Source organism: Chinchilla lanigera, unplaced genomic scaffold, assembly GCF_000276665.1.
Source record: "Chinchilla lanigera isolate Chin_1 unplaced genomic scaffold, ChiLan1.0 scaffold00020, whole genome shotgun sequence".
Taxonomy (NCBI): domain Eukaryota; kingdom Metazoa; phylum Chordata; class Mammalia; order Rodentia; family Chinchillidae; genus Chinchilla; species Chinchilla lanigera.
This window is the reverse complement of record NW_004955421.1, coordinates 4381911-4396639: the sequence shown is the minus strand read 5'-3', so window position 1 is coordinate 4396639 and position 14729 is coordinate 4381911. Positions and strand designations below refer to the sequence as shown.

The window sequence follows — 14729 nt, the reverse complement described above, 5'->3', positions numbered from 1 at the left end:
GAAGGAGAAGAGTTTTGCTCCTTCCCAGCCAGTTCTTATCCCTGTCCACCCAGCCAGCAGGAGTATTTCAGAGCAGCTGGTCCCACCAACGTTCACTCCAATTTCTCATTTTCTTCCTGCACTCCCCAAATCAGTCTCATGCACCCCCTCAGAGTGACTAGCAGCCACAGCCAGTGCTTCCTCCTCAGAGGCTTAAGACCAGCTCCACAGGACCCTTCCTCTAAACCTACAGGCTCTGATAATCTCAAGGAATTGATTAACCCCAAGTATCACGTTGACCAATGGGTCTCCAGTCTAGGGCATCTGGAGGCTCATTAGAACTCAGCTGCTGGTGCCCTGATTCTTCATCCATCTGGAGTCTAGAGACCTGATCATCCTAATCCTGTACAACCACTAGGCTACTTGTGTGCTGAGCTCTAGGTCACCCACCCACGGACAGGCTATACAGCTTGTCAGGACAAGCTGCTTTTCTTCTTCACCTCATTTTCTAATAGTCACCCACTTTTTCCTCCCTAGACTCTCCATTACACCACCAGTCCACTTTCTGGCAGATTTTCTGCACTTTTCCCTCTTCACAAAGACTGAGATATAGTTCATTTTCCTAGAAGCCATGGAAATTGACAGGAAAACATCAGAGATACAATAGCCCTGTTGACACCCAAATTCTCTGGATATCATCCCTTCTAAACCTGATTTTTGGGAAGAGATTCCAGAAATTGAACCTAATGTCTCATGCATGCTAAGTACACTCTCTACCGCCAAGCTATATCCCAGCCCCAACTTGATTCTTAAATGTGGAATCAATTTCCCTTTTAGTGTAAAGGAAATTTGATTTCATCAATGAACTCGTGTGGCAGATGGATAAGGAAGTAACCTAAATGGCAGGTGCATACTCAGGCAGGACAGTCACCATCTAGCTTTGGACATTAGGCAGCTTGCTCATGCTGCCCACAAAAGATCACGACATCCGACAGCCTTACTCTGCCATTACTTCAAGATTCATGGCTGACTTCAGGCCTTCAATCTAATCCCTCCTAGTAGTCAGTGAAAGGCCAATTCCTGGCAGGCTCCCAGAAAGGGCCACTGGCAGAGAATCAAAACAGCCCTCTGTATCTCCTCACTCAGCTCATGAACTTTGACGTCAGCAAGTTCTACCACTTATCTCAAGCTCTGAAACCACTCCTGCTCAGACTTGCATCTCAGTTTATTCTCTGTCAGTGTGACCAGTTTATCTTCATTTTTACCACAACAGTGACCAAGAGTCTGAAGGCTGTGCATACTGATTTAAAATGAAAACAGTAAGTTGGGGATGGTGGTACACGCCTGCAGTCCTAGCACTCTGAGCAGCTGAGGCAGGAGAATCACAAATTCAAACACCATCTGGGCAACTTAGTGAGTAAGCAAGACCCTGTCTCAAAATTTAAAAAGGGTAGATAATGTAGCTCAGTGTCATAGTCCTGGGTTCAATCTCCAAAAAGATGAAAACAGTAGATATTCTTTGTAACTCCCTTTAGAAACTCTATGAGGGCAGGACTGACATTTCCAATACCTAGCACATGAAGACACACAATAAATATTTTTCAAATTAACACACACATGAACTTTTTTGCTAAAAAAGCAAATAACCATTTGCTTTTTTAGTGTTTTAAAATAACTTATGTGCAGCAAAATTAATATCCAGAGGCTAGAGGTATAGCTCAAGGGTATCCCATAGTCGTAGATACATTTAGCTTGGTCAAGTCCCTAGGACTGATCCCCAGAACCACAATAAAAAGAATTTTTAATTATTCATTGAAAATGTCTGTCAATGGATTCCACCTACATTTTGAGGTGGTATTTGGTAAAGACATGTGAGTCTCAGGACCATCAGAAACTTTTTTTCCTTAAGACTATGATATCCTACATAATGAAGGAGGTGATGAGAAAGAGTTGTTGGAAAATACAACCTTTCAAATAAAAACAAATTAATCTGCGCAGTGGTCCAGATTCCTGTCCTTCAAGTACTCTTATACTATGAGTTCTAATCAACACTGACCCTATCTTGTTGTGCAGATTAATCCAGTTTCTGGAGGTGGGGCGGACAGCAAGTGGGCTTTCACTAGAAAATACCAGGAACAGCTACCACCTGCCTCCTTTTAATTCTCTGAGCTCCCAAAGCAGAATTCCCTTTTTTGAAAATCCAGACCTGTGAAAAGTCTGCAACCTGATCCCACAGTAAAGCTCAAGGGAGAGCCTTTAAAGTCCCATCGCTTCATTTTTCTAACTGCATGGAGCATTCCACTAGGACTAGGCTCCAAGCATGACATTTCCACCAGTCCAACAACCAATCCTATCCACAGTCTAGGGAATTTAAGCTCGATCCATATACATTTGGGGAAAGGACGCTTGGGGTCCACCATTATCTGTTCTACAACTTAAGGATGTGTGAAACTTGGCACATGTAGATGAGCAGGAAAGAGAAGGGAGGAACCTCAGAGGGAAGGATACCCAGCCCATGGACAGAGCCAGCTGGGATGCAGAGTGAGAGGGAACTCCAACACACTGCCAGCTGTCCATCATCCTGCTGTTCTACTCCAGCTAAGATGGGTATCCTGAGCCCTGACTGTGATTCATTACCGATTTCTCCAGGAACATGTTTGCCATGGAACCTAAAGCAGACAGTGACATTCAGGCAGTTTACAGGCTGCTGTCCATCATGACACTGAGGTGCTGTGATGTTGATGGAGCCTGGGAGGAAGATGGAGACATCCACTGTAATGACAGGTCTGGCTCTGCAGGGTAAAAACAGAAGGTGACTTAGTCATGTTAAGGAGTAGCTCTTAAAATCAAAAGAACTACACAGACATGATAAATCCTAAGCCTTCAGCCAACATTTAAATAAAGCATGAAATAACCCAAGAGAAAAGGACAAAGGTGCTCTATATATGTTTTTTCTGGTTTTAAAAGTAACACATTTCCTAATAAATGAATGGTTAGCTTTTCAACGATAAAGGCAAGTTAGCTGTGAAGAAACCATATGTAGTTGAAGCCATAAAGGAATTACCAGATGCCAGGAAATTATTTAAAATTTCACCAAATAAGTTCTGATTTCCATTTTATGGGGGAGATATGAAAGCATTTAGGAGGAGTTAATACAACAGAAGCCGTGATTCAAGAACTACATCACACTCATATATCCCCCAAAGCATTCACTGCCATTGTAAGCATGAATTGCAAAGTTCTTACCAAGTTGGCCCAATCTCCACCTCATGCACCTCTATCAAACCTAACAATCATTCACACTCTTTTCACTGACATGGACCATCCCCCAGTTCTTAATGAATAGACAGCATCCAGGGATTCTCCTGGGGCAGTTAGAAAAAAAAAAAAAAAACACAACAACACTGAGACCGAATCACTGCATTCTGTACACATTGCAAACATGTCTCAGAAAGATTCCACCCAGGCTGCAGCTTAACCTTCTTCCCCCAGGCCTCACAAAGAGACCCTTTGACCTCCAAGGAGCCCCAGGCTTCATGGTGCCACTGCCAAGGGTGGCATAACAAGATTAAAGAGCATTAGTGGCTTGAGAACAATGACCTCACTTGTGTAAAGTGCAGAGGGTAACAGGGAAGATGAGAAGTGACCAACCACTCCAAAAGAAAAAGGCATTAAGGAAAAGCTGATGTGAAAAGGGAAGAGACAATGAGCATGGATGAGCTGAGGGGAAATCCGCTGCTGCCATCACTGCTGGGACAGGAGGGTCAACAGCGGGGCAGCTGTGACCAGGGCAGTGGAACTGTGAAGCTGGCTGAAGGGCAAAAGGAAGTAGAACAATGGTGCCTCAAAGAAAGCAACATCCTGGTCTCTTGGTTTGGCTCTGGATTTACCCTTAGAAGATCCTAGAAATAACTTAGAAAGTGGATAGTTTACTCTTGGTTGGTGCAACTGGGCAGACCCCAGTGGGCACTGAATAAAGCCCTACTGACCTTCAATAGCCAGCTCGAGTGTCCTACCCCCAGGAAGCTTCCTGAGGACCCCTGGCTCCTCTCTCTGACTCCAGCTCTGTAGATGCACCTCTGCCTATGTCCCTACTAAGGAAAACAGTCATATTTCCAAACCTGCCTGCAACACCCCCACCCCACCCGTACCCCTCGCGAGAGGATCTGGGATCCCAGGATCTGGGATCCCAGCACATCCTTTTCATTTTCCCAGGACAGCAGATGTGTAAAACCCTTGTTAAATGGTGCAAACTTCACTGGAACCAGGATATTAAGGCACAGGACTGCCTGACGCTGAAGCCCCTGACCTACCTGCTCCAAGAACAGAAGAAAAGCACAAGACCCTCCTCAGCCCCAGAGCCTGCTCACTCGAGAGCTCAGTGAGCCAGTTAAGCAAAAGGCACAAGTGAGCAGTCCACACACCTGGACCAAGTTTGCCAAAATAGAATCCTTTGAAATGCCCGATGGGAGCCCTCACAGGTACATCTCCTTCCAACATCTATCAGATCAATTCTTGCAAACCTTTTTGTTTCCACTCCAAGTATTGTTTTTGAAGGAGGAAAAGCACAGAAATCTTTCATAAGCTTCTATGATCACTTCCTTTGACCTACAATGGCATGACACCAGGTGCTTATCACCCTAACGCAGGACCTGCCCTCCTGAGAAAACTTCCTAAGGGCACAGTGGGGACAGCCCACATGCCTGGGGTGGCAGTTAGCCTCTCACAGTCCTATTGACCTGTGTGCCAACCTCTAGGATGAAAGTGAAGGGGCACCTAAGGACAGCAGCACAAGCACTTTCAAAATTTAAAGGAAGCAAGCAGCTGGACTGCTTTTTTGTGATGGTTGACAGTTCAGATCCTCACATTCCACTTCCAAGTAACTAATGAGAGCAGTCAGGGCATCCTTTGACATGCTGCTCAAATGTCCCTGACCTTTTGTAGGGCACAGGTAGGTGGACAAAGAGAGAACCTACGTCCTGGATGATACTGTTGGATGATACTATTAAACCACCCATGGGTGCCTACCACCAGGAAACTTGTCTGTGTTTACACAGTTAAACCACTCTTAGTCAGGTTTTACTGTAGCTACAGCCCAAAGTACTCCTACCCACACACCTCTGGGACAGTCAAATCCCTTGGGATAATCAAATACAATGAGTGTGTATCTACATATACAGAGAGAGGGAGAGAGGGACAGAGGGACAGAGGGACAGAGAGCGAGAGAGGAAGACAGGGAGAGAGGGAGAGAGGGAGAAAGGCAGAGAAAGAGAGAGAGAGAAGGATGCAGGGAGAGAGAGGGAGAGAGAAACCTAGACTTCACCTTTCCTGGTCTCAGCCAAAATCAGAGGCAATTCAAAAACCTGACTAACTTGCCCATCAGCCAGGCCTTGCCTGAGCCCCCTACATGCCTCAGTCAGCTGAAGTTTCTAGGCCTTCTTGCTATCCAGCCACATTCCAGCAGCTGATCAATGGAGGCACCTGTAGACATCCCACCTGCCTGGCCCTCAGACATGCTGGATGACTCCTCTGCCTGTCCCTTGTTTCCTCCCTGAGGTCACAGCTGGGCTCTGAAACCTCCTCTGCCCTCCCTGGCCCCCTGCCCTCCTAGAACAGATGAGAGATAAGTCATCCTCAGCCATACCCTCCCCTGTATCCCATATTGAAGCTCATCTGACTCGGCATATTCTGGGACCCCTTTCCCCCAGCACTTGTGCCAGATTCATCTCTCTTTCCAATCTCACCCTCCAACAGCCCCAGCCTCCCTCTCCTCCCTCTCGTCTTCTAACCTCTCCAGACCCCAAGGGAAGGACAGAGTCAAAGCATTAAGGTTCATTTGGACAGAGTAACCACCTCTGATCTCTCCCAGAAGGGTCAGGGACTCAGGTGATAAGAGAAGGTCTCAAAGACATTCTTGGCCTAACCGCTGGTGCAGTCTCCTAGCCTTGAAATGCCTGCCAATTATATCTGCTCCCGAGCAGCCTATCTTCTGGAAAAGTAGTGAAGATTCACTGTCTGCTTGCTTCTTCTGCCCTCACCCACCTACAGCCATCTGGCTCCTACATTAACATTTCTCTAGAATCAAAGGCACATATGACCTCTCACTGCCACCTCTGACAGGACTCAGGGTTCACTGGACCCTTTCTGCTAAACTTGACACCCGTGCCCTGACCACATGACCCTGTTTTGTTGCTCTCACAGCATCACCTGGAATTATCTCTTTTTCTAAGTTAATAAAACTTGCATATCTGCAAGTAAAATGGGGCTAATAATATCTAAGTTACAGAGTTGTTAAGGAGACTAAGGGTTAATACACATTCTATCAGCAACAGAAAGGATGAACAAAACATAACATATTCAGAGTAAAACAAAAACATGGATGAATCTCAAAAACATGATGTTGAGTGAAAGAAGCCAGAAACAGTTTATACAATGTAATTCCATTTAAGTGAAATCCTAGTGATCTATGATGACAGAAATCACAACAATGCCTATCTATTGGAGGGAGGTGGCTAGAAAGAGGATGAGGAAACTTTCAGAGATGACAAAAGTGTTTTTTATCTTAATGAAGTATCAGTCACACAGGAGTCTACACTGATCAAAATTCATTGAGTCATACACTAAAACTGGTACATTTTATATTCTGCAAATTATGCCTCCATTCAGAAAGACAACAAAAAAGACTGAATACACAGTCATGTACCACATATGACATTTCCATTAAAGGCAGAACACTCATACCGTGGCTGTCTCCTATGATGATAGCGCCTAGTGATAACACAGCTGTCTTAGTTTAAGTATACACTACTACAATGTTCACATAATGACAAAATCAATGAAGCATTTCTCTAAGGTATCCCTGTGGTTAAGAGATGCTCTGAAACCTCCTCTGCTCTCCCTGGTCCCTTGCCCTCCTGGAACAGACCATGACTATATGTAAAATGCTTAGACAGTGCCTGGCATATAGTAGGTGTTCACTAAACACTAGATGCATTATTAGCTACTTGTGTACGGCTCCTTGGTTAGAATATCAGGTCAAGGACTAGGTCTGCCATGTTCTTTTGCAAATCCCCATCATCTACCATGTACATAAGCTGCATTTCAACAGGGCAGGATACATTAGCTGAGTACATGAGGGAATGGGTTTCCTGTGATCACACCCTTCCCCACACATTCCTCCCCAGGTGGCATGACCTCATGCTTTTCTTGGGGTTTGTCCAGGTGGAGCTCCCCAGCTCCTGTCCTAGACCTCTTCTCTCCATTGATGTTCTCCCCAGCCTTCTCTTCAAAGAACTTTACATCTATCCCTGGTAGTTCTACCTCATGAGATTCAACCCTTCATGCAAGGCTGGAGACCAGGGTTTCCAGTCCACAGCACAACTGCCCACTTTACATTTCCATCCATGTAGGAGAGAGGATCACCCATGAAGGTGAGAAAAAGAAAAGGCCTTTTGGGTTGGCACTCACAGGTGGAAGATGATGGAATACAAGAATAATGACAAGGCAGAATCTACATGAGAGATCTTAAACCAAATGTCCCAGTATTGAAAGGAGGGCCTGTCTTCAACTGTGGAAAGATAAGACATGTGTTTTATTTGAGCACAATCCTTACAAACCCATGTGCACTGCTCAGGATATGAAGAAAGTGAAAATATCACCAAAGCATCAGTTAGAGTGACCCACATCAGAAGCTGAACCTCCATTACTCGGATCCAGGAAAGTCAAGAGGTAAAAGTGATAAAGAAAGTGAAAATCCAGGGCCATAGTGGGTATACTTAAGTTAAGTAGGGAGGTTTGATCTTAGTGAAGCTACTATCATGGGACACAACTGTCAACATCAGATACTGAAGGGCTGCTGTGTAGCAGATACAAGACAAGAAAGGTAAATTTTGGCAAAGCAAACAACCCTATTTACCTAAGATTTGCAAATGCTTATTAAGCACTTACATTAGGCACTGAGCCAAGCATTTAATATGTACTAAATCACTGGTTGTGGTAAGTACTATTGTTATCCTGTTTCACAAGGGACAACCCTGGGACAGAAAAGTCAGGGGCCTTGCCCAGGAAGTTCACCTCGTAAGGACAGAGGCAGTGTTTGAACTCAAGCCAAACTCAACCTCGAGGATATTCTGCTTCTTTAATAACTCAGTAGTTAGAGTCCAATTCAACAGTTAAGAGTCCAATTGAACAACATCTACAATGAAAACTGCAGTGCTCTGAAAAAGGAGATCAAAGAAGACATCAGAAAATGGAAAGATATCTCCTGTTCCTGGATAGGCAGAACCAGTATAGTAAAAATAGTGATATGTCCAAAACTGATACACAGATTTAATGCAATTGCAATCAGAATACTTCACAGAACTAGAGTGAAAATCCTAAAGTTCATATGGAACCAGAAGAGATCAAGAACAGCAAAAGTAATCCTGGGTAACAAGAGCAAAGCAGAAGGCATCACAATCCTAGATTTCAAGTTAATTATAAAGTCACAGTGATAAAAACAGCATGATACTGGCACAAAAATAGACATGCAGATCACTGGAACAGAATGAAGTATGCAGAAATAATCCCAGGCACATTCAACTATCTGATCTTTGACAAAGAGGCCAAAAACATACACTGGAGGAAAGACAACCTCTTTAATAAATGGTGCTAGGAAAACTGGCTATCCACTCATATCTCTCACCATATACTAAACTAAAATCAAAATGCAACAAAGATCTCACTGTTAATATAAAAACATTTAATCTGCTGGAAAATAAAACTCTTGAAAACATAGGTTTAGGCAAGGGTTTTCTGAACAGAATCTCAAATACACAAGAAATAACATCAAGAATCAACAAACAGGATCATACCAAATTGCACAGCAAAGAAAACAACCAACAGAGTGAAGAGTCAAACTATAAAATAGGAAAAAAAAATTGCCAGCTTTTATACCTCAGACAGAGGACTAACATTTAGAACATGTAAAGAACTGAAAAAATTAGACTCCCCAAAAGAAAAGACCCCATCAAAAAATGAGCAACTGAAATGAATAGACACACTTCTCAAGAGTAACACAAATGGTCAATAAATACATGAAAAAATGTTCAACATCTCTGGCCATTAGAGAAATGCAAATTAAGACAACACTGCGATTCAACCTAACTCTAGAAAAAATGGCTATCATCGAGAAATTAAATAAAATAACAAATGCTGATGAAGTTGTGGCAGAAAAGGGACCCATCTACATTGTGGGTGAGAGTGTAAACTAGTACAACCACTATGGAAATCAGGATGGAGATTCTTCAAAAAACTAAAATCTAGAAACACTATTTGACCCATTTATTCCCCTTCTATGTATCTTCCCAAAAGAATTAAGGACATCATACCACAGTGATACATGCATTCCCATGTTTATGGCAGCACAATTCGTAACAGCTCAATCTTGGAAACAGTATATGTGCCCATCAACAGGTGAATGGATAAAGAAAATGTGGTAATACAACAGAGTACAACTCTGCCATAAAGAAGGATAAACTAGAATCATTTGGAGGAAAATGGATGCTTTGAGACTATATGTTAAGTGAAATAAATCAGACATACAAGCTTAAATATCACATGGTTTTTCTTATTGCAAACCCCAAAATATAAATAAAGGGAAAAACAAAAGATATATACTAAGAGTATAGGGAACAGGGAGATAACTCTTTTGCAAATGGAAGGGGAACCAACAGATGACAGAGGGAAAGGGATGAGAAAGGAATTGAGATGTGCTATGTACATGTACCAACTTCCCAAAAGGAATGGAATCGTTATGTGCTGCAAACATGGACTAATAAAAAATAAAAATTTAAAAAAATCAATGATTAGAGTCACCTGGGGGTCATCTGTTTCCCTTAGAAGTTACTAAGCCCCCACCGCCAGGCACCTCATTTAAGAAGAGGCTGAGTGTCCTTATGAGGGAGACTCCAGCAAGCAGGGCCAATTGAGAAGAATCTGGGGCGGGGAACCACATGGCCTCTGGGATCTCTTCCAGCTCTAAGATCCTGCTAGTCTATTTTAGAACACTCTGCCACAAGGTTATTAACAAAACCTAAGAGTTGGCTCATGCTCCAAAGTGTAATTTTGCCTCCTCTGACTCACTCAGACAGAAATACTTGGAGAAGATTCGTGGGTGGTGACAGCAGCCCACTGGCCTCTAAGGGAGTGCATGGGCTCCCAGGAGTACTGCACGGAGCTTACATCCCACCTCTCTGCTCACCAGCGAATGAAGAGCTGTGCAATGCGCAGGAGGCTCCCAGTTGCTGGGGACTGAGGACTGGTGGGAAAGGATATTAGGTGCAGAAACCAAAAGTGAGATGTACAATGCTTCCCAGCCCTCTGAGTGTCAAGGCACCCAAGGAAACAACAGTATTTACACTGTACTTTAATGAAAAGGGCTATCAATGGCCAAGGCAAACAGCCCTCAAATTTAGAGACAGGTCATCCCTAACCCTGTCTAGATGCAGCACAGAAGTTACCATCTCCCAGGAATAAGCTGTTCAAGGCCCCCCAGGTGGACAGTCTGGGAGGGAAGATAATACGAGTGAGAAAATAAAGGCACCATTTCCATTTGTAAAGCACCTCCAGCCTGCAAGGAGCAGGGCTGAGGAAAGAGATGAGTGAGGGTAAGTTACTGCCGCACGTCTCCCCCACTGACTTCCATCTCTCACGCATGAGGAACAAGAGTAAGGCATCTCACCTCAGAAGAACCACGCTGTCAGACATGAAGGCGCCAATGGTGACATCTGAAAGCAATAAGTCACAACATTCAGACACTTGTTGAAGCCCACCAAAAACAGTCCCCACCTAGCACGGTGTTCTGCAGCAACTGAGGTCTGACCTTGAGGTCAGGGAGCCCTCAAACTGCCATAGTCTGGATGCACCATGGTTTTTTTAGAATTAAAACCACAGTGTCCCAAACAGTAGCCTACCACGTATGGCTAAAGCCTTGAAGTAAGGGTGGTCTGAATTGAGATAGACTGTAGAAACACACCATATTTCAAAGACCTAATTTTTAAAAACCAATAATTAATTAATAATTTTTATATTGATTATATATTAAAATGACAATATGTTAGCTATATTAGACTAAATATTATCAAAATCAACTTCAAGTATTTTATCTATATTTGGTGATTAAGCAATTTACACATGTAGCTTGATTTTTTTTTCCTTTCTTTGATATCAGTCCAATAAATAGAGATAACCAGAATTAAACAACTCTTGAAAAATGACCTATGGCAGTTTGTATCACTGAAAACTCTGAAAGGTTTGCCATCACTGACCTAGGGTCTTTCAACCGTGGGAATCCTCACCTCCCACCCTCACTCTATGAGACTTTAGGTTTTCTCTGAAACCTTGCCTATACTCAGGGATCATTATCTCCAAGACCTTCTTCTAAAGCTGCCAATATTTTATATTGAAATCAGAAAATATATAATAGTCATTAAGTGTAACATTTACTGTATAATCATTAAACATATGAAATATTTAAGTGTTTATTAAATATATCACATCAGATATTTAAATAATAAAATATACAAAAATACTTGATAAACTAAGCAATGCTTGGTAAACTAAGACACAAGTTTAGTTAGCAATATTTTCTATTTTTTGTTTTGTTTTATGGTGTGCTAGGAATCAAACCCAGGGCCTCACACATGCTAAGACAAATGCTCTACCATTGAACTACACCCTCATTCCTTAGTAATGTTTATTTCTAAATAAAGTATTCACTTATCCAATAGCTCCATGCCTTCCTTCCCCCTCAGCATCAACCCCTTAACCCTGGGGCTTCATTAACAGTTCATAGAACCAAATATCTGAGTTCAAGAGAGTCTAAATCGACCTGTCACTAAATGAAAAGATCTACACAATGTCCTCATTAAGAGAAAGCAACAGCAAATCCATGACTTATAGTACTCCTAAAATTTCTGCACTTAGGTGTATATATTAATTTTATTGCTCTTCAGTAGTATTCTTTAATTGATTGCATGTTTGAACTAAATGAACAAATTTATTGCTTTTTTATAAAAAACACAAGAAATGAAGTTCAGCTCCATTGTGAAATGTGAACACATCTCCTGAGCATGCATTCATATAGCAGCAGCTGAGCCACTGGGAGGCCTGAGTTCCTGCCCATGGCTGCAGGCTCTCGTTGTCCCTAACCTGCTCTGATGTGCAGCACTGTCATCCATAAAGTGGGGGATGCCCACTCCCTCCCTGCCTACTGGCATCACTGTGAGTTGGACAGTGCACCTGGCAGCATTTTACACGTCATAGTGCTCAACCCGGAAAGATATTACTTGGAGATGGCCTCGGACAGCCTAGCACAAGAATTCCATTCCCAAACTTATAAAAACACAGGGCAGCCTATCTTAGGGCAAAAGCTTCAGTGCGACCCTTATAAAGTCTGAAAGGTGTGCAAAATTTCTATCTATAAAAAAAGACAAAATTTGGTGCTCTAGGATTGTACTAGTTTTCGCACATTTTAAGTAGGAAGAAGTATTTCTTCAAAAGTAAGATGACTATGTATTCCTGGAAATGTTTTCCGAACTCCATGATGATTTGAGGTTTTTCAAATTCTTACCTTTGCTTCCTCACCTCATTTCATCTTCAAATGCCCAAAGAACAACTATCCCACTACCCAGGTAACGACATAAATTGCGTGTCACCTGGGGTCTGGGTTGGAAATTTCACATTTTCATTTGATTAGTCTCAACCCCCACAATGTATTCATTCACCCTGAAGACCAGCCAGTTTCAAACATAGACAGGCTGTTCAACCATCAGCAAGAAGACCAGGCTTTCTTCTTATCCAAATCTCTATCTCTGTAATTTTCTTTTAGGAGAAAGAGGGGGGTGGCTCCTTTTCCCTCTCAAAAGGAAGAAGTCTCTAAATGTGAATATGATTAAATATAAACAATCAAAATATACTCTTTTATTCTCTTACTACCATGTTTACAGTACATAATGATCACATTCACTGTTGGGAACTGGTACACGCACATACCACATTTCAATTCCCTTCTTTTCCCCCATTCCCTCCACCCCCTTTTATTGTTTTCCAGCATCAGACTTTAAACGAATTATTCTGTTCTTCTGTGAACTGTGTGAATTTTCCTAATCCTGTATAGAGTAAATAACCACTAACCACACTATAAATCAGTCCACTTCATGTACCTATCTTTATCTCATGTGCCTTTAAAGAAAAACAGCTTACCAGGATAGCCATTTCCATCCATATCAATGCCTCCTGATATGGACTGCCCAAACATCCGCAGGACTGGGTTTATCTTCCTCCCAGACAATTTCTGAAACAGAGAATAGGGACGTGAAAATAAAGAGTCACCAATAAGAACTTGACACTGTGTTAACCAACTTTCCCTGGGGCACCTGGTCTTAAATGGTTGAAAGGAAAAAAAAGGCAATTCTCATTTGATCAGGAGGCCTTCAGTAGGCAGCTGAAGACCACACACTCCTTTATTATTATTTGCTTTGGCCAAATTTCATCATTTTAAAATTTTGCTAAGTTCACTGCTAACAAATAAATCTGTCCAGACTAGTGTGATTTTTTTTGACATGCTGAAGTTCAAGATGGATAAAGTTTAATTTCCATGTCTAACGGTTTCTGTTTTGTTTTGACTGAGGTATAGCAGATAAATTCTAGCAGCATATTTACTTCCTATGTCTGTACCCAAACAAGTACAAAACACTTCATACTCCATTCCCAAGACATGCAATACTCTCGCCCTAGATGGTCAGGTAATTAATATATGCAATTATGGCCATGTGGAAACTGCCCCTCTAGTCAGCCAAGCAGGAAGTCTACAGACTCCCAAACTTCACACCCAGGATCAGTTTTATCTAGTAAATCCAGAACTCCACATTCCTAACCTTCTATAATCTATAGGAAATCCTTAAAAATCAGCTAACACTGCCCTCCTCCCTATTAGACAGTCCTCAACCAACCAAAGTTCACAACTCACTATATCACGGCACACATTTTCTTGCATCATGAAGTCCATCACCTATCAACACAGGCAACATTGGTTCAAGAATACTTGCACAGCCAACGCTCATCATGCAGAGCTATGCATCAATATTTGTGTGGCACAATCTTCACAAAGACACCAAACTTCCTGAATCAGAAAAGTCTCAGCTTCTGGCATCTGAATAGCTCCTCCCCACCTTTATTCCAGTATCCCTACAGAGGCTCACCTCCCAGTGCCCTCACTGTGAATGGCAAGAGACATGCCTTGTTTTCATGTCTTGAAGCAAAACCCATAACAGAGCCAGGTTTACAGACATTAGGATCATTTACCTTTATTTCCTTGTGCTTTTCCTTATTGAGTCATCCTACAGAGAACTCATGAATGTGGGCAGAGGGAGTTTCCACAGGATCGGCACATGGACGCTGGGATGTCCCTGTACCCTGTTGATGACTGCAAATAACCTTCTCAGAAATGACCTGAGAGCCCCTCTTGCCGTTTTGAGTTACACTATCCAACAGAAAACGTGTGTGCATCAAAGTATAGATCAGAACACTGTAGGTAACACTGAAGAAATACTGCTTACTCCCAGGCAAAGCCTCACATCCCACATGGCTCTATCTAAACAAACCCATGTGACTGTGTACTTCTTACAAGCCATGCTTTGAAGAAGACCATCTCAGCTTGGAAGGCTGAGAACATTAGCAACAGTTTGCCCTAGGTTTGCATTTGTAAGGTA

General features: G+C 42.5%; 1 protein-coding gene across 1 annotated transcript in view; it reads right to left on the bottom strand.

Moving 5' to 3' along the window:
- The window catches only part of Itga9 (integrin, alpha 9), a gene marked incomplete at its 5' end in the record, with an annotated part of 332049 nt that overhangs the window by 266462 nt on the left and 50858 nt on the right, over window positions 1-14729 (bottom strand). The window contains 3 exon segments of the mRNA XM_013513777.1: window positions 2617-2771; window positions 10700-10745; window positions 13222-13312. Coding sequence (XP_013369231.1) covers window positions 2617-2771; window positions 10700-10745; window positions 13222-13312 — 292 coding nt within the window.